General features: G+C 45.0%; 2 protein-coding genes across 2 annotated transcripts; both read right to left on the bottom strand.

Moving 5' to 3' along the window:
• Nucleotides 1–352: 352 nt before the first annotated feature.
• Nucleotides 353–5,734, bottom strand: LOC132584541 (zinc finger protein 239-like). The gene is made up of 4 exons (XM_060256445.1): nt 5,557–5,734; nt 5,063–5,157; nt 4,600–4,721; nt 353–3,814 (listed from the first exon to the last, which is right to left on the bottom strand). The coding sequence occupies exons 3-4, from the start codon at nt 4,697–4,699 to the stop codon at nt 2,925–2,927; spliced, it is 990 nt and encodes a 329-aa protein (XP_060112428.1). The 5' UTR covers nt 4,700–4,721; nt 5,063–5,157; nt 5,557–5,734; the 3' UTR covers nt 353–2,924.
• An 8,224-nt stretch (nt 5,735–13,958) lies between these two features.
• LOC132584542 (zinc finger protein 436-like) lies at nt 13,959–22,286 on the bottom strand. Its single transcript, XM_060256447.1, has 2 exons — nt 22,124–22,286; nt 13,959–17,061 (listed from the first exon to the last, which is right to left on the bottom strand). Exon 2 carries the CDS (start codon nt 16,779–16,781, stop codon nt 16,134–16,136), a length of 648 nt encoding a protein of 215 aa, XP_060112430.1. The 5' UTR covers nt 16,782–17,061; nt 22,124–22,286; the 3' UTR covers nt 13,959–16,133.
• Nucleotides 22,287–23,033: the final 747 nt, after the last annotated feature.

The raw sequence follows: 23,033 nt of genomic DNA, 5'->3' as shown, positions 1-23,033 counted from the left end.
TAATCCTAAACAGTTACATCCTTCTAAATCATTTGACTGCAATGAATTTAGAAGAATGTATCTCTGCCTAGGAATGCCCTATACAACTGGGATTAAAATTGCCACTCAGTCTGCTGGAAGGACAGTATAGCTTTTTTCATTTGAAAACAGTGGGAACAGAGGAGAAATGCGAAGCCAGATAATGGCCTGAATTACAGTCGTGTTCCTGAGGGTATAGTGGGCCACTATTTCTATTCCTTACCAGTTTTCGAGGGTTGTTTCCATCCAGGCAGCCTTTACCATTTCCTCTGCCTAGCAAATATTTGCAATAGCTTCACGAGCTACTGATTAAAAATAACCACACAGAGACCGATACATCTTTGAACTTTAATACACTTTGAATGAAGCCAGGGCAAAGTTTTAATGACAGATCAATGGACAATGAACTCTAAATACCTGCTGATCAGAGAAGGAAGAGCACCTAAAATGACTAAGGGTTTCTGTAACTGGGGTAAGTGACATATCTAAAGGCATCTAGACTACTGCAAACAAAACAGACTTTCCCCTTAGGACTTGAGCTTTGCTAGCCCAGATCCAGTGGCAGTAACGTTAGATATGCTGTCCATTCATAACCAAGTAAGTGCCAGTTCCAACCTAGAGATCCTGCTTAAAAGTGCAGACAGAACAACTACCAGCGCCATGCTAAGCAGAGTTACACCCTTCTAAGTTCATTGAAGTCAGTGGGTTGGATCCAGTCCAGATTTCTACAGATTCCCTTTTCCCACTGCAGACACCCCCATCACATCAGTCCTCAAGGTCCTCTATCCCCACAATTTGAGGAGATCTGTGGGCTGAAGTGGAAAGGGGGAACAAGAAAGAAGGAGAGGTCTGTTCCATTGATGGGAAAATGTAGTCTTGCTCCAAGTCCCTGGGCTTTGTAGAGGACTGTATTGTGCATCTCCCAAACTGTTCCTTCACTAGTTCTTGGGTTCATTTTGCTCTCTCACATGCTGAGATGAGGCTGGCATTACTGTCTCAGATGCAGAAGGAATGCAGGCAAAGGAACCGACAGAAGAACAGAGGCGGAAGTGCTATGACTGCCTCCTCTTCCACTTACTTGGCACAGATAGTATTTCTGGGGTCACAACCAATGTTCCCTCTAAGCTGCAGTCTTCTGAGCAAAAATTCTACTTTGTGAGCTACTGGCATTAAAGTTGTGAGCTACTGCATACATTATTGTGCTCTGGAGTAATCCTTCATGAGCTAAGACAAAAATGTGTGAGCTGGAGGCTAAAAATCTGTGAGCTAGCTCAACATAGAGGGAACACTGGTCACAACCATGTAACCTTGTGGAGATAAGCCTTGCTGTGTTGAAGGAGCCCGTTTACCATATTTAAAAAGAGAAAAGCATCGTATTACTCAGCAGAGGACAAAAATGTTAAAATTATGTGTTATATTTATATCCCACTTACTATTTGAAATCATGGCCCTTGCAGTTGCTTACAGTCATATAAACCTCTAAAATAACCAACAGTTAACTGTAAAAAAAATGATTAAAAATAGCAAAACAGAACTGAGTGACAACTAAGCAAATGAAAATATGCACAAAAAAGGCAGAGCACAGCTGTGGGGGAGAAAGTATTGCTGGTATTCTCTGCCTTCACTGAGTTATACCAAACTTTCCTCACTGGAATGGTACAGCATATCACTCAAAACGAGAAGGTGAAAAAGAAGTAAAATGCCTCCAGTGATGGCATAGACACTAGCCAATAACTGTCTGTGAAACTGACACAATGACATTTCAAGGTAAGGAAGGAAAGGTCCCCTGTGCAAGCACCAGTCGTTTCCGACTCTGGGGTGACGTTGCTTTCACAACGTTTTCACGGCCGACTTTTTACAGGGTGGTTTGCCATTGCCTTCCCCAGTCTTTTACACTTCCCCCCCAGTTCAAACAGCCCTCTTAATTGGTAGCTACAAGGACATGTTCCCAGTCACAATATATTGGGATTAAATTCCTGGGCAAATGCAATATCCCCAAGCAGAAGTGCCTTCTGGAGAGAACATGACCAGATCTCATGCAACAAGTGAGCATCAATTGCTGCAATCCAGAAAAATCCCTAATTCCACAGTAGGGTGGAGAAGGGATGACATTCCAGACACACACATCCCAAATTAATGGTGTCCTGAGTTTCTCACATAGCTCCACCAGGCTCCTAAAAAGCACAATGACAGCCTGCTCTTTTTGTCTCCAACCAGAGTCTCTCCACTGAACAGTATGTTTCAGAAGCTGTCAAGCAAAGGCTGGAAAGTCACAAGGCTTGTCAAGGCTCCTTTGAGGGCAAAGAAACTACATCCAGTCACTGTAACATCCAAGTATATTTGATCTTCTGCACTTTCTTTTGGAATGTTAACTGCAGTCTGTAGGTTTGGGACCCTTATACATCTACTAGCTTGACCATGTCAGATCTTGGAAGCTAAGCAGGGTCGGCCCTGGTTAGTATTTGGATGGCAGACCTCTGTGGAATACCAGGGTCATTGTGCAGAGGTAGCCAATGACAAACCTCCTCTGAACATCTCTTGCCTTGAAAAACCTACGGGGTTGCCATAAGTCCGCTGTGACTTGACAGCATTTTCCAGCACAACATTTCTGTTGATCCCTACCATTCTTAAAAGTCTCCATCACTAAAAAGAAGAAGAGGAAGAGAGAGTCTGACAACAATTCCATCTTTCTCACAGTTGACCTACAATAAAGCATGCAGATTAAGGCAAAGTATGCACATTTGTGTCTCTTTTTTAAAAATAGTTGTTATTACAAAATCTGGCTGCTGAATTCTGGATTTCTTTAGAAAATGCAGTTACTTCCTCCCTCCCAGTGGGTTTGTTTGTATTGGTGAAATGGGAACTTTTGATGGGAATCAGAGGGTGGGTTTGGGGGGGTCCCACCTTCACTTGTAAGATCTCTGAAGGGCCACCATATGGACTTTCTGATGTGTGCTGAGGCCTGACCGCTGGCGAAAACTTTTCCCACACTCCATGCAGCGATACGGCTTCTCCCCAGAGTGGATTCTCTGGTGGATAGTGAGGTGGGAGCTGACACTGAAGGTCTTCCCACACTCGTCACATTTATAAGGCCTCTCCCCTGTGTGGATTCTCTGGTGCAGGATGAGGGTAGAACTCTGGCTGAACCTTTTCCCACAAACCTGGCATTCGTAAGGCTTCTCTCCCGTGTGGATTCTCTGGTGCTTGGTCAGATGGGAACTGACAGAAAAGCTCTTGCCACAATCGGTGCACTTGTAGGGTTTCTCCCCGGTGTGGATGCGGCGGTGGAGGACGAGGGTGGAGCTCTGGCTGAACCTCTTCCCGCAGTCGTTGCATGCGTATGGCTTCTCGCCTGTGTGGGTTCTCTTGTGAATGGTGAGGTGGGAGCTCACTCCAAAACTTTTCCCACAGTCCAAGCATGGGTAGAGCTTATTGCTGGAATACTGTGCTCTTGGGGGCTGGTTGATGATCTGCTGGGCTTGGTTGAGGCTCTGCTGAGCTCGGTTGAGGCTCTGCTGAGCTCGGTTAAGGCTCTCCTGAGCCTGGCTGAGACTATCCCCACACTGGACACACAAATTCTGGTTGGGCCCCATGTATACCCTGGGGGGGATGCAGGGGTTGTCTTTAGGCATGGGGGGAGGGAGAGGTGGTTTGGTCCATCCCTTCCCCAAATCCTCACCTTGATGCCCAGCTGGACCCAAGTAAAGGGAGCCTTCAGACCGTCCCGGTAACTCCTTTGGTGCCTGCGTGGTCTCGGCACCTGCGGGCTGAGGATTAGGGTTCATGGTTCCAGTGTCTATCAAGGGAAAGAGAGCAAAACCCAGCATAGGGACATGTTTGCTTGACTTTTTAAAGAGATGTCATCTGATTGTTGAATGGATACTTTACCTGGTTGGTTTGTTGATTTAAGTCATGTGACCCACCCAATGTCATTTGGACTGGGTGAGCCAGAAACCGATAGAAAGCCCATTGGCTGATGGCACAACTCCAAAAGCAATATTTCCCTGTGAACTAGGAAGGCCAAGCCTGACTTGCAATAACAATGGCCACGAGTCAGACCAGGGGGTAGTGGCATCTGAGGCCAACAGCTAGCTTCTCCTTCTTGACATTCTGTGGCTAATTATAGAATTCTGTGAGAATTCTGCCAGAGCAATTACACTGGACCACAGCCTCCGAATGTTGTGAATTCTCTGAAATGTACAATCACTGTTCCCCATCTCTCCATCTTTCCCCATTATATCTCAAAATAGTATAACCCTAAGGTTTCAGTCTGCGCAGAGTTTATAATAAATAGGTGTCCTGATAAGTCTTATTGGAGAGAGTTTTGCTGGCAAAGCAGGATGAGGGTTTCTAGGTTTTACAGGAATGCTGCTACCTGATGAAGAATTCTGCGGGACCCAAAAGCTCACACATCCACAAACCAGTTAGCATTACTGATAACAACCAGCAGAAATGGCCGGCTGTTTTCAGGATGCTAATTTTATAATTCTCTTGGGTCTCCATACAGCAACACCTGTCTGAACTACTTTGGGGGAGGGGGAAAAATCAAGAAAATAAATAAATAAAATGAAAATTCCTTACCTAGCGAGAGCAGGGTCCCATAATTGTCCTGCACAATGTCCCTGTAGACAGGTCTCTGGCATGGGTCCAGAAGGGCCCACTGTATCTCAGCAAAATACATCAGCCACTTCTGCAGAAAGCCCCTGAAAAAATAAGTGTCCCCTGCTCAAATTTCAACACCATTGTCTAGGGTTGCCAGGTCTCCCCTGGCCACCAGTGGAGTAGGGTTGCCATATCCAGGTTGGGAAACTCCTGGAGATTTGGGGAAGAAGCCGAGGGAGGACAAGAACCTCAGTAAGGTACAATGCCATACAGCCCACCATCCAAAGCATCCATTTTCTCCAGGGGAACTGATCTCTGTAGTCAGGAGATGAGTTGCAATTCTGGAGGATTCTTAGATCTCACTGGGAGGCTGGCCTCCCTTATCTGTATCCTGGCTGCAACTGGGCTCTTTCCCCTTGCAATATGACCTGCCTTTGCTCACCTAAACTCTAAAGGACTTTGAGCTACCCCTCGATTCTTTGTAGCATTTCTTCTGCATTCCCCGCCTCTGAGGCCAGCAAGGCTTGTTGTGAGTATCTAAAAACCACAGAAATTCAACAGGTGAAGCTTTTCTTGGCATGCTGTGGCGGAGGAAGGCAGCTTCGCCTGCTGGATTTCTGCCCAGAACGCTCATTTAAGAGAGCACAGGAGCTCTTCCGGGACTAATCTTTAAGGACTTTTTCCGGGGGACTGGTAATCTCCTTTCCTGCTCCTTCACTCCATCCCACCCAACCCAGCGACCGGTTTTACTCCACGACCCCCACCCCCGGATGGAGCGGATGGCCCCGGGTTTGAGATCCACAGGATGGGCCTCGGTGGTGCCATTGCCACGCGTGGCTCTCCGGATCGGGGCCGCTGTGGCTGCCCGGGAAGTTGTCCGGCTCTGTTTTGCTGGACTCTGGCTGATGCCCCCACACACCGATCGGCCAGAGTTACCTGTTGTCTCTCTGGCTTCAGAACTGGGTCCCTGGGGAGCCGCACGCACCTTTCGCACTCTCTGCCTTTTTTAAAAAAAAAAATGATAACAACAATAATGAGCGAGGCTGGGGGCGCCGGGGCTGGAGGGCTCCAAGAGCAGGACGTCAGTCGCTCCGTCTGGGCGGCTGCTACGACAGCAGCTGAAGCAAGAGCAACAACAAGGCTCTGGGAGTCTGACCTGGGAAGTTCAGCCCCCAAAATCGTCAGCAGCGGCAGCGAGGGGGAAAGAAGGAAAAAATATAGGCAGGGGAACCGATTCGGCCTTTTTCTTCGCCGTCGTCTTTTTTTGACAAGAGCCAGAGCCCTCTAGCGGCATCGCGCTTCCCTTTTGCAGGCTGCACAAGCCGATTTCCCGGAACAGGGCGCGAGGCCTAAGGACGCCCCCGAACCGCCCCGGCTGTAAGATCGCAGCCAAGGTCCCGCCAAGCCAGAGGGCCCGCTTGCCTGGGAAGCTGGCGCGCAAGGCGAAACCGGGCCGTGTCTGCCTTCTCTGCGTCTCCAGCATCTGGAAACTGGAAGGGACGCGAAGTATGTGGACAGGGGGCCCTTAAAAAAGACTGGCATACTGTTATTCCAGCGGAAGCTTCTGTGAACTAGAGCCCACCGGTTTGCCTGACAAAAATGTAGGGTGGATTGGGAGGGTGAAGCGGCCTCATCCACACCATCATTGGTCCCCCGCATCATCCTTGTTAGGGTTGCCAGGTCCGGGATGGAAAATAACTGGAGATTCGGAGAGGGCTACAAAGCCTGGAATTCACCTTCCAAAACAGCCATTTTTATCCGGAGGAACTGATTTCTATTGCCTGGAGATCAGTTGGAATTCTGGGAGATCTCCAGCCTGCACTTGGAGGTTGGCAAGTGCAATCCTTGCCATCAGCCAGTCAGCTTCTAGACAGGTTTGTCTGCAGACAAAAATCCAGGCTCAGTGATCAAGCACTATGTGGTTGTAGAGTTATTCATCTTCAGGGTGCCTGGACAGTCTTGGACTGATTCTGCACTTAGCACTTGTCTCCCTTCTGTGCCAGGCTCCTCAAGGCAACTCTTTTCCTGGATTCTGCATTGGCATCTCTGGAGCGGAGCTGCATTCGCTTGTTGCTCCCTGCCCTGTGCAGACCTGAGAGCCGAGAAGGAGACTGGGACAAAGGCTAATGCGGAATCATGTGCTTTTGTGCTGGGCCAGACAGACACACTCACACACACCACAGATTGTCAAGGACAGGTGCTAGAGAAATAGACAAAACACAAAAGAGGCTTATGGTTGCAGCTGTGTCAGACTAAGTAGGTTTTGGGAGACCTAGATTTTCCCGATGTCACATGGATGCTCACAGGGTGACCTTGGCTGGTCATTGTCTCAGCCTTACCACTTTCACAGTGTTCTTGTGAGGATAAATGGATGAGAAAACAAGGCCGCAAGCTGGTTTTGGTTCCCCTGTTGAAAAGTGAAGTACAAAGAAATCAGAAAGACTGACAAAAACATTATACCATCATAAACTTCCATGAAATAGAACCCTACTTTTACTTCATTTAAACCCCACCTTCCTTCACAAAGGGGATGTAAACTGTTGTTCTATTCACAACAACCCCGAGTGAGAGTGTGGGACTTGCCAAAGGTCCAGCAGACTTGGCATTTGAACTGGGTTTCCCAGGTTGTAGACCAACACCATTTGTTTATCTTGCTTCATCAGATAAAATGAGTGGCTTTTCACTAAACAGACCTTTTATGTAAGAAGAATAAAAATACTGCAGGCTGTAGAAGCTGTCAAAGAGTTCAGGGTTGAACCCCATGGGGTCCCCAGGGCTTGTTGCACACAAGTAACCAGACTTTTAGCTTATTTTAACAAATATTTTATGAAGTTTATTAAATTCACTATACATGCAGCGCATTACTCTGTTCATACAGCAAGAAAACAAGAAAGCTAGCTCAGTGGTCTAACACTTCTCAGAATCTGCGTTAGACAGTACCAGCCTTAAGCTCAGGCATTCTCTACATTACTAGCAATTGTGTGTCATAGTTTAGACCTCTATTCCATCAAAATCCAAGGTAGTTAAATCTTCAGGGCCTTGGCTTCATTATAGTTTTTGGATCCTGCACATCAGGCGATGATGACATCCAATAAGGACATGTCTCCAGTAGAAACCTCTAGAAAATTATCTTATCACCTCTGATTCTCCTCCCCAATCACATGGACTGGAGGTTCTCATGAGAAGCTATCTACTTTGGCCTTGAAGGTGATAAGAGCCATGTAGGACCAGAGGCCATTTAGTAACACCTGCAGGATAGACCAGGCCTTCTGCTATTCACATTAACCCTTGAGGGAGGCCAGGGGTGCTTTGTCTAACAGAGGCTGTGCCCTAACCTTGTCAGAACTTCAAAGTGAAACAGGGTTGACTATTTGGATAGGAGACCTCCAAGGAATACCAGGATCATGGCACAGAGGCAGGCAGTGGCAAACCACCTCTGAACATCTCTTGCCTTGAAAACCCAATGGCATTACCATAAATCAGCTGCAGCTTGATGGTCACAAAAAAGAAAGAAAGAAAAAAGCCCATGCTATGCAGAAAGTGCAGGGTGAAATATTGTGTAAAATTTCAATCTAAAAAAAAAAAAGAGACCAGGACTTTTTTTTGTAGCAGGAACTCCTTTGCGTATTAGGCCTGACACTCCTGATGTAGCCAACCCTCCAAGAGCTTACAGGGCTCCTAGTAGAGGGCCTACTGTGAGCTTTAGGATTGGCTACATCAGGGGTTTGTGGCCTAGTATACCAAGGAGTTCCTGCTACAAAAAAAAAGCCGATAACAAAAAGGGAGGAGTCCTTTGCCAGATCGTCGGACCTGTATGTACAAAAGCTATATAGGATGGGGACTAATGAGGGAAACCAGATGAGACAGAGAAAAAAGCTGGCTTGATCCAACCCAGTTTGCAATTTGAACAAAAAGTGTATATAGGTTTGTTTTTTTTTTAAAAAAAAAAAATTACATCCCTGCTTTCTTTTTCCTAGGCACTCCCAAGTAATTTATTAGTGTACTCCCCTCCTTCAGCTTGTCCTCACAACCCTCTGGGAGTAGGTTAAACTCAGAGATTGTGATGGACCCAAGATCATCCTGCAAGCTTCCCCAGCACATCAGGGATTGGAACCATTTTCCCAGGTTCCACTGAACCACTATACAACACTGCCTCTCACTCTTTCATGAGGATGTATTTATTCAAAGAATGCAAAAACCTCTGGAGACTTATTCAATCCTGATGAGATATAAATGGGGGACATATTTATGACCTAAGTTGGTTCTTTAAGTGGATGCAAAGCTAATTTAATTAATGAGTCCTTTAAGATTTTTTAAAATCTTTTTTTTTTCACTTTTCCCCCAAGCAGTTAATGTGCCTCCCTCCCTATTTTATCCCTCCAACAATCTTGTGATCACTGAAATAGTGATTAGACCAAGGTCACCTGATGTCTCAATACAGAATGGGGATTTAAACCTGAGTCTTCCAAGTTCTAGACCAACCCTCCAACCACAACACCAGATAGGCTTTCTCCTTATAAGAAATGAGCATAAAGCCCTCATGTAATGTTTTTTATTGGTCTGCTTATGTGAGATGTGCCTGTACTTTCTTCTTCCACTTCAATTTCCAAATAATCTAGTACAGGGTGACCAACGGTAGCTCTCCAGATTTTTTTTTGCCTACAACTCCCATCAGCCCCAGCCATTGGCCATGCTGGCTGGGGCTGATGGGAGTTGTAAGCAAAAATCTGGAGAGCTACCGTTGGCCACCCCTGATCTAGTAAATCAACATAAGGACAGAACATAAGAATAGTCCTGCTGGATCTGACCTAGTCCAGCATCTTTTCTCCCAAGTGGCCAAAAAGGCTGAGGCCTTTTCATTGTTGCCTCTTGGCACTGATATTCAGAGGTTTACTGTCTCTGAATGCTGAGGTTCCTTTTTGTCACAATGGTTAATAAACCACTTTTCTCCCTGCCATTTTCTCCATGCATTGAATCCCATTTTAAAGCCATTTACACCCATGACTATCACTGCCTCCTCTGGCAACAAATTCCACATTTTAATCACTTGCTGAGTAAGGAATTATTTCCTTTTGTCTTGAATGTACTACCCATTTGTCTTGAATCCACTCCCATGTTCTGGTATTTTGGGAAAGGGAAAAAAACCCTGTGCATATTTTTATTAACCACTATCATGCCCCCCCTTCTATTTTCCAAAGGATTATACCTATGAAGAGGACCTTGGTTGTTTAGAACTGATCGTGTTACAAAAGAGACATCTGAAGAAAACCAAACCAAACAAAAGTATTTATTTCATACAGAGCAGAGATAGACACTGTTAGTACAGTAGGAAAATAGAATCAGATACCAAGGGCAATTACCAGGGAGAATAGACAGTGATAAGCCTTTCACAAGAACAGGTATGCATGCAAATGTTAGGCTATGCCACTTCTCCCACAGCATTTGTGCCTGTCCTTTTACAGCATATCCATAGGCAACAGTAATAATAATAATAATAATAATAATAATAATAAAAAGCTATAGAAAATACACAGTCCAAACAAATAATTCCAAATAAATCCCAACCTATCCCCACCCCAGACCAATACACAAGCAAAGTAAAGTCAACTTGCCACCCCTCCTCTGAAAGAAAGCCAAAGCCAATAGTTTAGGGAAAAACAAAGCACGAAGCAGAGCCATGGTAAAAAACACGATAGTTGAAACTCGTCACTGAGCAGGAAGAATTGAAGAAACTTACTCTCAGCACACAGTGAATACAAGAATTTACAAATGTGAACTAATTATGCAATGGCTTGGATCCTGCCACATCCATTTGTTGAAGCAAGACATTGCATTGCTCAGGAGATCAACCATGAAATGGCCTGCCACAGGCAAATGATGCTCTTAGCAAGCGTAGCCACGATTTAGGGGACTAGTGGCTCTCCCTTGCCATAGTATTGGCTTTCCTAGTATTAAGCAACAAGTATGAAGGCTTTTGTTACAGTGAATACCGTGGGTGGGTCATAAGAACATAAGTAGAGCCCCACGGAATCAGACCACTGATCCATCTAGTCCAGCATCTTGTTTCTAACAATGGCCAACATTGCCCTTAAGGGGCAACCTACGAACAGGGCATAGAGTCCAAGGGTAATCAAGGCTGATTATACAATAGGCTTGCTTTCGCACTTCCAAATCAACAGCCAGCTAACATTTTTGCAGGTTTCCATAGTCAAAAGAGTTAGGTGAGGCCTGAAGAGCAAAGCAAGAACCATTACACTAAATTCCCTTGCATGTGAAAATGGCACCTGGGAATGACTGACAATAGAGAATCTTAATGTGTAGAGATGAGCTAGCTTTGTAGCTAATTTCAAAACCATCACAGAACAGGTCACCCAAATCAATGTCCACATTTTCTCCCCCTGGTGTTCATGCTGCTATGTTGACTTTTAACCAGGGCTTTTTTTCCCTTGGGGGAACACAGCAGAATTCCAGAACCTCTTTGTTGAAACAAAATTCTCCAAAAAAGTGTAAAAGTTCACGAGGGGCACCCATGTGTTTCTCCTTCATTTCCTTCTTGAGAGTTCTGGCACCTGTTTTTCCGGGGGGGGGGGGGGGGAGAGCCATTTTTAAACACATTCTGTCAAAGGGTGAGGGGAACCCTTAACTTTGAAAGGGAAGTTATATGTCCATTTGAAGGCACGTTTACAAGAACCACAGAATTATGATGGGGGTGGGGGGAGATCACCTCATGGTGACTTCTTTTCACAGATTATCACACAAAATTCTTCAGAGTGAACTCACTTTTTAGACCCCCCCCCCCCCATATGGGTATTTCTTAGTTATCACACCATCCCTCATAAGATTTTGTTTTCTTTGGGGCAGAATTTGTGGGAGCAGGTTGTCTGGCTTTTTCAGTTGTTTTAAGAATTATGTATTTTATTTACTTAGTTTTTCTCTAGTGGATATGCATATATCCATAACCTACTAAGGGGGAGAAATAAGAAAACTATAGAAGCAGTGTGTGTTAGTAAGCACTCTCACATCTCTCGGCTATTCTCACATACTAAATACAAATTAAGAAAAACTAGGACATGCATGCTACTCGCAGTAGGGTTAGATAGGATGCAGGGAGTTCACATTCAGCTTTCCCCCTCAGACACTGCTTGAAGCGCTGGGATTTACATAACCTACTTGATCAGAGGCCATGAGTGGAGAATGAAATATATATATCATTTTTATATCATATCAGCAATGATATATCATTTTTAAAGTTGATGAAACCAACTGTATAATACAGCATCTAAAGACAGAAACTTGGTCTTTTTTACCTCACAGTTTACGTCACACATCTATTGTAAGATCAAAGTTCACAGGCAGAATAAATCTATATAGTGAATGCAATCCAGTGAACACGAGAGCAATGAAAAATCAGGGGTGAGCAGCAGTCATTTTGCAGAAAAATAGGTGGTGGAGCTCATCCAGGGATTGTTATGCAGCTGCAATACTATTCAAAGGTGGAACTCTCAGAAAGGTGCAGGAGCTGTGCTCCTGTGAGCTCCCACTGAATCTGAAGCCTGGGAGAAATGCCACAAATTACATTAAACTGATAGACCTATTGAAATCAATGGGCCTTTGGCACACCCTTCTTTGGACCACCCCTTTAGTAACACTAGGAAATGAGACTGCATCACATTAATTTTGAGCCTTATTTCTACATGTGGTTCTGTAACAGAGAAAATATCTCCCAGGAAAGTATGACAAGTGCCAATTAAACATGGCATCATGGATATTATTTTAAATACCTGTATACAGCCAGCAAAGCCTGCATCCCACTTCCTTCAGAGGTAACTAAAAGCCAGATATTTTAGTTCTGAACTATCAAAGATTGATGATTCAATTAGACTTCAGCTTCAGACCTCAGCAGACTGCCCCTTTCTACAGTAGTTTATACCATAATGCTCTTCAAACCCCCAAAATATTTCAAAATGGTGGCCACTTTGTAACTTCAGGATGCCAGATGTAGCACCACCACTTTGTTTTCCTCAATTCAGGCCAATTTTGCAACAATGCTGTCAATCAGCAGTGGTTTTCTACAGTTCCGTGCAATTATGATAGTGGAGAATCAACCATCCCTCTTTTTTGCATTGGTGTGTCCACATTTGCCAACAGGAAGTAGTTCAGTTAAAATTATTGGCGAAGTCAGTCATTGCTCTTTGCAATGGTACATGTGTGTGTACTCTAGGACACTTTTCTGATTGGTATCAGCAACTCAGCAAGAGGGAAAAAAACATAGCCGCTGTTCAAAAAAGTGCTATGGGGGGAGTGACCACATTGGTCCAGAATTAAGCACTGAAGGGTTGTAGGCTTAGACTTGTAGACTCTGGCTAGATCTCATACCTCTGGTAATTTCCATCCTCACAAAAGCTCTTTGATATACCCTTAAAAACATTACAAAAGGTAAAGGAGTACAAAAAACCCCTAATATATTATACTTGTGAGAACAGATTTGAAACGTTGCCTATTGCTCCAAGACAAATCAAGACCGAGCCGTCCACCATCTTCATTCTTAGGGAGACACAACTGCGAGATTCAGGGATAACAGCTGCTGTTTTGGGCCTTTGGGCACAATGTATCTGTGGGCCCCAATTGCTCCTTTCCCCCTCCTGCTCCCTTGCCCTCCTTTCCCCCTTTTTGTATCTCCCTTCTCTTCAACCCATCGTAGCTCCATCACAGGATACAATCTCCCTCTTAGATGACTGACAAGGGTTACCTGGAAAAGACAGGAAAGCATGGGTTTCTTGGACACTGTTTCCCCTACTGCTGCCAGCTGTTTCCACCAAAGGAAGAAGGGCTATGTATCAGTGGTGGGACTCCTGCTGTGGTCAGAGACCACAGCAGGCACCAGATTGTGCTGACCCCTTTCCTACTGATGAAACTGACCCCAAACAGCAAAGGAGACTTGTCATATGACCAAGTCTTAGCACTGCATCCAACCAGCTTTTCCACTCTTGAAACAAGGAGGTGTGTGTGTGTGGGGGGGTATTCTTTGACTACCATAAAGGCTATGCTGGGGATTATGGGACCTGCCTGGACAAAAGCCATGTGGGACAAGGACTCTAATGAAGAGGAAAATTAGGTGAGATAAAGTGAAAAAGTCAACTGGTTCCAACCCTTAGTGTGGCAAAGTGGATTAACAGGGGTATCTTTGTTAAAAAAATTAAAAGTCTGACTTTGGAGAGAATGATGCTTAACTATCCCATGGTGACTAAAAGGCAGCAACAGCCATATAGGATCAGCATGAATATCCAAGTGTGGCTCTGGCAGTTCTTTAGTCCTGGAAATGCTAAAAGAAAGCAAGCCAACAATCACAGTCTTTACTACAAAGAATACTGCACAGACAGGATTAGAATTCACAGTCTCAGCACTTCCTCATTGTTCTAACAACTGTAGAGAGAGAAAAAATGGCAGTCTTGGTGTGGTTTTCAGTTCATAAGAGGCAAGCTCATATTGCTGCTGTCTCTGCTGGCATAATATCACACAGAGAAAGAAAACACGTGATTATGCAAGACCATGAAGCATGTGCAGTTTGACCAGTCATTCTTGGTATTCTTTTCTCCAAGGCTATGATTTTTCTTCCGCTAGCCAAAAATATGGATGTGGAGAAGACATGTTCTTCCATTTTGCAGAAATCCATACAGGTGAAGAAAAACATGTAGAAGAAAAGATTGAATGGCTGGCTGAATATCACCGGAGGTTCCCTTTGGGTTAGGTATTTATGGTTAGTTTAAAAAAAAATTAAAACGGTTATTTGGTAAATTGGTAACTGTTTCAAAGTACTTCCTATTCAGTATAACCAGTGGAAGGTTTGTGAGCTGCAGTCAGATTTTGGCCATGCCTTTCATCTCCTATTTGTTTCTTGGTGGCATCTCCCTAATTTCAAGGAGCCCAAACCACATGTACAATATCCAGTCAGCAGCATGGCAGTTGACCCACACAGAAACCTGACAGGCCCTTCTGGGTCGTTGGCACTTTGCAAAAGTCTCATTCCCTCACACAGATCCAATCAGTTACACCCACAAGTAACAGGGCTGTTGGGAAAGATCGTTGTGACAGGATCTCAGAAGCAAGCCAAGTGAGATACTGTTGCCTTGAGGCGCGTGTGAGAGTGACAAGAACATTGTGGGGACTCCAGTTAGAAGACTCTTGCTGCTGCTCTGCCAGTGCAATGCACGGCAGCCAGATGTTTGTCCATTTACATCAGAGGTTCCCCCACTTGTCTCCATCCTTTTTTTCTGTACGGGAAAACAAGCCACTGAGCTAGTAGCTTGTTTTGAGACAGATGGCAATATTCTTTATCTATTTTATCCGCCTCATCCCATCCCTGTTTCAAAATACAGAAAAGACTATTTAAAAAAAAACTTCCCAAAAAAATCAACTAATAAGCAATCTAATTCTGCTTGTCCTAGACAACATTAGAGTTATGCTGCAAAGCACTATCAGTATAACTACAACAGCCACTGATAAGAGAAAGCAAGATAAAAGTCACTGGAAAAGTCTGAGATATGAAATACACCATATGCCACCCAAGAGCTTGAGCGCTCCAGCAGGATTGGCATGAAATTTCTGTTTAGCATAATGCAGTGGCTGATCTGGAGAAAATCATTATCTCCACCTCGTTTTCCCACCTGGAAAGTGATCAATGTGCCAAAAGATTGTTGTTGAGGCTAACCTAAAGGCCAGAGAGCAGGAGTGTAAAGTAGGTTACACCCTAGAAGAGTCAAGAAAGAGACTGACCAAATTCTGAGAGTTGGCCTCTCAAGAAATCAGGCAGCCTTTTTTCCTGCTAAAATGCTCAAGAGACACACATAACACTCCTATGCTCCAGCAGTGTTCTCTTAGACACTGTAGGCTGAAAGGTGCGATTACCGATATTTACTTAGTCACAGGGGTTGAAGCTGAAACTCAAGGGTAAGACTGGAGGAGAAAGGGAGAAAAAATAGGATTACTCAGTCCAGGTCAGCCGCCAGAAAATATCATTCTCCTCCAGGGACTGTGTTAACATAACTACACATCATTGGCGATTTCCAGTCATTTTCGCAGATGCTGAATTCATTTTCCACGCATTTCTTATACTGATGGATGTGGTTTTGATTTTTTTTTTAAATCAACAACCTGGAATTAAGAAATGGCCTTCATTTGAGGCACTGGAGGAAAAAAGGGAAGGGGCAATATGGTGTCCAGCTGATTTGATTCCTCTCCTTCCTTTGTGAACAGTTTGCAGGTCCAATATATAAAACAAAATCTTTTTTGGGAGAAGTTCACATCATTCTTGAGTCTCGGAAGACCTATATAAACACCACCGAATCTGTTATGTTCATTTCCGACTCAAATCAAAGCAGTTGAAGACTTGGGTATTTTGGAACGGAGAAAACAGGTGGAAAAGACCCATTATCAAGACCAAAGTCCATCCAAGCCTACAAGATTGGCCATTTCTAAATCCAGGTTTGGATGGATCCAGGAGAAGTCCCAGCCAGCTACACCTTGTGGGTTCTCTGGTGCCGTACAAGGTGGGAGGCAGCCCCAAACCCTTTCCCACAGCTGGCACATTTGAAGGGCTTCTCGCCTGAATGAGTGGCCCGGTGGCGCTCAAGGTGGGCGTTGCGTGTGAACCCTTTCCCGCAGTCGCCACAGTTGAAAGGTTTATCTCCACTATGGATGCCCTGGTGACGCTGGAGGTGAGCACTGCGGGTGAAACGTTTGCCACAGCGAGTGCAGCGGAAAGGCCGCTCTCCAGTGTGCGTGCCCTGGTGGCGGGTGACATGAGCGCTGCGGGTGAATGCCTTTCCACAGACCCCACACTCATATGGGCGCTCGCCGGTGTGCGTGCTGTGATGGCGGGTCAGATGCGAGTTGCGCCCAAAGGCCTTCCCACAGTAGCTGCACTTGTATGGCCTCTCTCCCGAATGGGTCTCCTGGTGCCGGGCCAAGTGGGCGCTTTTGGCAAATGACTTCCCACAATAGTTGCAGGTGTATGGGCGATCTTCCTCTGGTACCTGCTGCCCGAGGCGTTTCCCCCCTAGGGGGCGCTGGAGCCCAGAATGGGTGGCAAGGTGCCGTGTCAGGTGTGAGCTGCGCCGGAAGCCTTTCCCGCAGTATGGGCATGTGTGAGACTTCTCCCCCATGGCTGCTGTTCCTCAGAACACTGTTTTGTGGGAAAAGAAGTTGCCCCTGCTTTGATGTATCTCTCCGTGGACTCACTCACAGCTAGCGGTCTGGTTCAGAAGCCTTCTTAATGAGAGAGGCCTATCCCAAATGCTTCTCCTGCAGGACAATCCTGTAACCACTTGTCCGGTGTCTAGATGTTTGATTTGGGCTCTAAGCCTTGTTTTCTTCAAAACCTTCTCGCAAAAACTTCTGTACAAATCTCTGGATCCACAGTACTTTCCAGACTTCCACTACCTACTGAGGGAGAAAAAAAAAGAGAGGAAAAAAATGGTATAAGATACATGGATACAGCTATTTTCCATTTTATTTACTTCTTTTATTTATTTATTTATTTTTATTTTGTGAATTTATAGTCTGCCCTTTCCCAAGATGGGCTTGGGGCGGATTACAACACAATAAAACAGTTAAAATTGTACAATTAAACAGTTAAAAATTAAACAGTTAAAACCATTAAATAGAATGAAATAAGGTGGTGTTGGTGGTATAAGTATCATTCACAAATTGAGAGACAGGAATCAGGTGTCTTGAATGTCAATTATCAACAGTGTCAGCCTGGTCCTTGGTTATCAGGATGACAGTCAATGCAATCAGTGCAGGGAGGCAGATTATACTACACCTTTCTCTCCTAATGGAGATCCAAAGCAGCTCACAGCATTCTTCTGTCCTCCATTGTATCACTGCAACAACCCTGTGAGGTTGGTTAGGCTGAGTGGCAGAGTGAGGAACTCAAACCTGGGTCTCCCAGATCACAATCTGACACTCTAACTGCTATACTACACCAGCTCTCAGGGGTGTATGACTGTCAATATTTACAGGTGAGGATTTTTCAAGTACCAGTTTGAAGTCAACGCACAGGATACAAACCAAACCAACAAGCCCTAGCTCAAATGCTTTGGGAAAGCATGGTGAACGACATGTCCTGTCAGATTTCTGTGAGTAATGGATGGGAAGGCTCTGTACATGGATTGGCAAGATTTCACTGATATACTGAGACCTGGATCATCTGAAGGATGTCCGCAAGCCCCTGACAGCCTTTGTGGCAGAAGGCCCTTCCTCTTCTGCTAGCACTTCTGTTTGCACAAGGGCTCACTGAACACCACTGATCTTGTGCAAATACTAGTGATAAAAGAAGTGCTCTCTGTGGCTGAGGCTGAAGAATTCACTCATAGCATCCAAACCTGTATATTCCATGAGTTCAAGTATTGCTGACCAGTGTTCCCTCTAAGCTGAGTTAGTGTGAGGTAGATCACAGTTTTTTAGCCTCTGACTCACACATTTTTATCTTAGCTCAGGAAAAATGGCCCCAGAGCAAACTAACTTATGCAGTAGCTCACAACTTTAATGCCAGTAGCTTGCAAAGTAGAATTTTTGCTCACAAGACTCCACAGCTTAGAGGGAGTGTTGCTGCTGTTTTGTTACTGTTAAGGAACTGATGTCAAATTAGAAGTTAATTCCGTTATGACTCAAAGCATTTTGATGGCTCGTTAAAGGAAAACCGCGTTCCCTCAGATAGACCAGTATTGATTTAGGATATATTGCCAGCACCATTAAATTTACATTTTGATGTGAATTAAAAGAAGGGGGGCAACTGATAGGTGTCTTTTTAAAGCAACAGACTCCTTTTTTCTTACACATGGGGGCAATATATCATTTATTTCATTGCCCTATTAATAAGGCATCGGGGCAATCCCTCCTCCTCATCATTTCTTCTCTCCTGCTCATTTTCAATCTGGGGAAAAAAACTGTTGTCTTTAAATCAGCAAACAGGCCAAGGAAAATTACTAATAAAAATGAAAAAATTGCTCCCGCAGCAGAAAGACTGACAATTTGATTCTTTGTTTAAATATTTATACCCCACATTTTTCTCTAGTAGGGCCTCAAAACAGATTACATTATCATTTTCCTGTCCTCCATTTTGTCTTCTCAAGAGCCCTGTAAGGTAGGTGAGGCTGAGAGACAGAAACTGGCCTAAAATCACCCAGCGAGCTCCCAAAGCGGAGTGGGAAATTGAACTTTAAATGGTAAGAATAAAATGGATGAGAGGAGAGTGATGTAAGCTACACTGGGGCCTGTTTGGTGGGGAAAGCAGTGTATAATGAAGTAAATAAATAATTTGACTCCAACAAAGTATAACCAAAGGCACAGAGATGTCCATTGCTAGACAATAAATGCTTAGAATTTATACATTTTCAAGTATTCCTAGATTGGGCTGGATCCAAGGGTCCCTTCTGAAGACCCAGAAAGACTATGCTGGGGATTGTGGGGCCTGCATAGACAAAAGCCAGGTGGGACACAGGACACAGCAAGGAACAGAAAGGGGTCAGAATCAATGAAAATGCTGGCCAAATCCAACCTATTGTCTTGTTCTAACCATCAGAGAGATGTTTATGGCTAGGAGAAAGTGTCTTCCCTGAGACCACATGGATTCAAACGGTGTCTTCCTGATTCCTACTGTTGCAGTGTATCCCAAGCAGAGTCACACCCTTTCAAGTCAACATGCTACAAAGGGTGTGACTCTGCTTAGAAGAAGAAGAAGAATTGCAGATTTATACCCCGCCCTTCTCTCTAAATCAGAGACTCAGAGCAGCTTACAATCTCCTATATCTTCTCCCCCCACAACAGACACCCTGTGAGGTGGGTGAAGCTGAGAGGGCTCTCACAGCAGCTGCCCTTTCAAGGACAACCTCTACGAGAGCTATGGCTGACTCAAGGCCATTCCAGCAGGTGCAAGTGGAGGAGTGGGGAATCAAACCCGGTTCTCCCAGATAAGAGTCCATGCACTTAACCACTACACCAAACTGGCTTAGGAGTGTACAGCTGTGAGTCTTGTAATCACTGCCCTAATGCCAGCTCTATATTAAGCATGGCTGGAGATGTGCAGCTGAACATTTGTCCGGTTAGTTCAAATTTCAGCATCTGTAATGCTCCACTGCCATCAGCTCTTGGGCTTCCTTGAATTTTAGTCCTCCAAAATTCTTCTCCCTAGCTCTTCTGCTGACAGCACATAGATCTAGTCCAGGGGCGCGTAAACTTGCTTAACATAAGAGCCACATAGAATAAACATAAGATGTTCGAGAGCTGCAAGACAGGAAGGAAGGAAATCAAATAAATGGGAGGGAGAGATGGAAAGAAAGCAACTTTAAATGTATTATCCAAGCTACTTGCTGGCTTGGTTTGGAGAAGTTATTTAAAGAGACAAATGCCTTCTCCAAGCTGGTAGGGTGGAGAGAGCTTCGAGAGTCACACAATATATGTGAAAGAGGATGAGCGGGGGGTGATCCATGTCCTGAGTCTGAAACCTTTGTGTAGCTGAAGGGCTCTTGGTTTGTTCTGATTTGCAATAGTAACTTTTGAACCTCTGTAGGGCATAGGGAAGCAGCATAGTGTAGGATGCTGGGCTTGGATCTGGGAGGTTCAGATCCCTACTCTGCTACAGAAGCTTGTTGGGCCACCTTGGGCCAGTACTCTCTCTGCTTAACCTATTCAGCAGGGTTGCAGTGAAGATAAAATGAAGACAAGAAGAAGGCATGCTGATGTCCTGCATTTCTGAGAGACAGGGCAAAATAAATATATACTAAATCTCTCTTATTTAAGAGATAATACATTGTGTCTTCTGTCTCTGCTATCACTGACCGCTAACACCATAGTGATAGAGAGAAAATACACCCATGGGGACATTTTAAGTTTCCACTTTAGTCCTGAAGCAGTTAAAGGAGGCCATCTAATCTAGACAAGACAGAGACAAGCCCTGCAAGAATGAATAGCCCTCTTTATCTCTTCCTCCCATCCCTCTGGCGGCAATAGCCTCTCAATGGTCTCCCCACCACCACCTTAAAATCCATTTTAAAAGCTGCCTGCTCAGCACAGAATTTCTTCCATTGCCGTAACCTTTACAATATGCTAATGAACAAGTTTGAGAGCAGTGACACCTTTAAGATCAAGCAATTTTTTAGTCAAGGTATAAGCTTCCATGTGCACACACACTGCTTCAGATTGTGCTTGCATATGAAAGCTTATACCTTGAATAAAATTTTATTGGTCTTAAAGGTGCCACTGGACTCAAACTTTGTTCTGCTGCTTCAGACCAACATGGCTATCCTTCTGAATCCAACATACTCGCAAGGCAGCCTTCTACTGAGTCAAACCAGTGGTCCATTACAGTCAGTATGGTCTACTTGGGCTAGCAGTGCTACTCCAGGGTATTTGGCATAGAAAGGTCCCTCACATCTCATGCCACTTGATCCTCTTAACTGGAGATGCCAGGGATTGAACCTGGGACCTTTGGCAAGCCATGCAGATCCTTGGCCACAACCTCTCCTTATTTCCACCTTTATTTGCACCTCTCCCCAACACCACTAATGTCAACCTCTCTCCATCTAATTGCAAACACACTGGCAGACAAGTGGTCACTCTGTTCTGTACTTTCTCTATATTTAGGACTGCTTGCCGTGCATACTATTGTCTGATTAAATGTGCTTCTAGCACACGAAAGCTTACATTCTGAATAAAACTTTGTTGGTCTTAAAGGTGCGACTTGACTCCTGCTTTATTCTACTGCTTCAGACCAACACGGCTGCCCACCTGGATCTGTTCCGTACAGTACCTAGTATCTCCATAACTAGGCAAGCTCTTATATTGGATTCTTTACAGAGTGGCATCAGTGAGCCAATGTGAGTCATCTCAATCAGATCCCAGCAAGGCAAATGTAACATTCTCTCTAAACCAATAATTGTTAGAAATGGACAGGTCCCTGTCCCAAGGAGCATACAAACCAAATTCAAGCTCAAATGGTGCACAACATAAGAACATAACGAGTCCTACAACATCACAGAGGCTGCTGCCCCAGAGCACTGGAGATTGTGCCACCATTATACGACACTTAATTCATAAATGGATTTCCCTCTGCAGTCAGATTAACGATCTGCTACGCAACGAAAATAGCACGACAGCCAACGAAGTGGAGAGGTGGCCAGCTACAGTCGGTATGCATTTAAAGTATATAACCTGCCGTCTGAAATAAAAGAACTCACAATCGATTTTTTTTTGTAAGTCCGCCATGCTTAATTGCAGAAATAGAAGGGACAAAGGGAAAAGCTGAGCAAAGCAAATCGCTTTTAACAAGACAAAAGAGAAATCGAAGAAGGATCTCTCTGTTCCAAACTAATCGGGGAGAACGGGGGGGGGGGGGATTGCCCTTCAGAGGTATCGCCCAGTGAGTGGGTGTCTCCACGCACACCCTCTGCCCTTCCTCGCCCCATACGCTGGACGGCGCCCCGTCGCCGTGCTTAGCTGCTCTCACCGATGCACCCCAACCCAGCGATCCGAAGGGGGATTTGCGCGCCTTGGGCAGCCACATTCCAGTCTCCGGCCTGGGAGGGAAAGAGCCACCCGGAGTGCGCGGGCAGTGGCGGGTTCGTACACAGGAAAACCACCCCCGTCTGCATCCTGTCCCCCGCCCCACTGGCAAGTCACCTCCAGCTCTGTGGTTTTAACCGTCGCCGTGCCAAGGTGCTTCATTGCTGGATTGCAAAACGCCAAACAAACAAAATAAAATTCAGCCCATTGCATGGAAATAAAAGAGAATAGGAGCTTGCACGGTTTGCGAATTTATTTTCCCGAGATAGGTGTTTTTAAAACGATGTAAAGAGGCCACAGTTCGAAGCCTGAGGGAGACAGATTGAGCGTTGACCGTGCAGCATTATCTGCAATGTGTGTTTGTGTTAAACAGCTTCGGGTTTAATGGCGACCCTGGGAACATCCTCCAGAATGTCCTATCGCTAACAGTCATTCGCAGATGTTGTAAACTGGTTATCTGCAATACAGAAGCATAATAATGCTGGGTGAGATCGAACCAGCGTTTTTGCTGGTGAGAAAGGGAGAAGTTCCTTTTGTCTAACAAAAAAGCTGTCATGAGACATGCAAGTAGTACAAATGCCATGGAGGCAGAGTAGCCAACCTCCAGGTGGGGCCTGGAGATCTCCCACTTTTATATCTGCTTTTCAGACAGGAGAAGTCCGTTTCCAAGAAGAGGGTGCTTTGAGTGTCTTCTAGTGTCCTGGCCCCACTGATGGACCTCCTGATGGTGCCTGGGGTTTTTTTGGCCACTGTGTGACACAGAGTGTTGGACTGGATGGGCCATTGGCCTGATTCAACATGGCTTCTCTTATATTCATGTTTTTGTCCCTCCACTTGACAAACCCCACTGTGAG

Source organism: Heteronotia binoei, chromosome 15 (genome assembly GCF_032191835.1).
Source record: "Heteronotia binoei isolate CCM8104 ecotype False Entrance Well chromosome 15, APGP_CSIRO_Hbin_v1, whole genome shotgun sequence".
NCBI classification, from domain to species: Eukaryota; Metazoa; Chordata; class Lepidosauria; order Squamata; family Gekkonidae; genus Heteronotia; species Heteronotia binoei.
The sequence above is the reverse complement of the archived record's forward strand: the minus strand, read 5'-3'. Positions and strand labels throughout refer to the sequence as shown.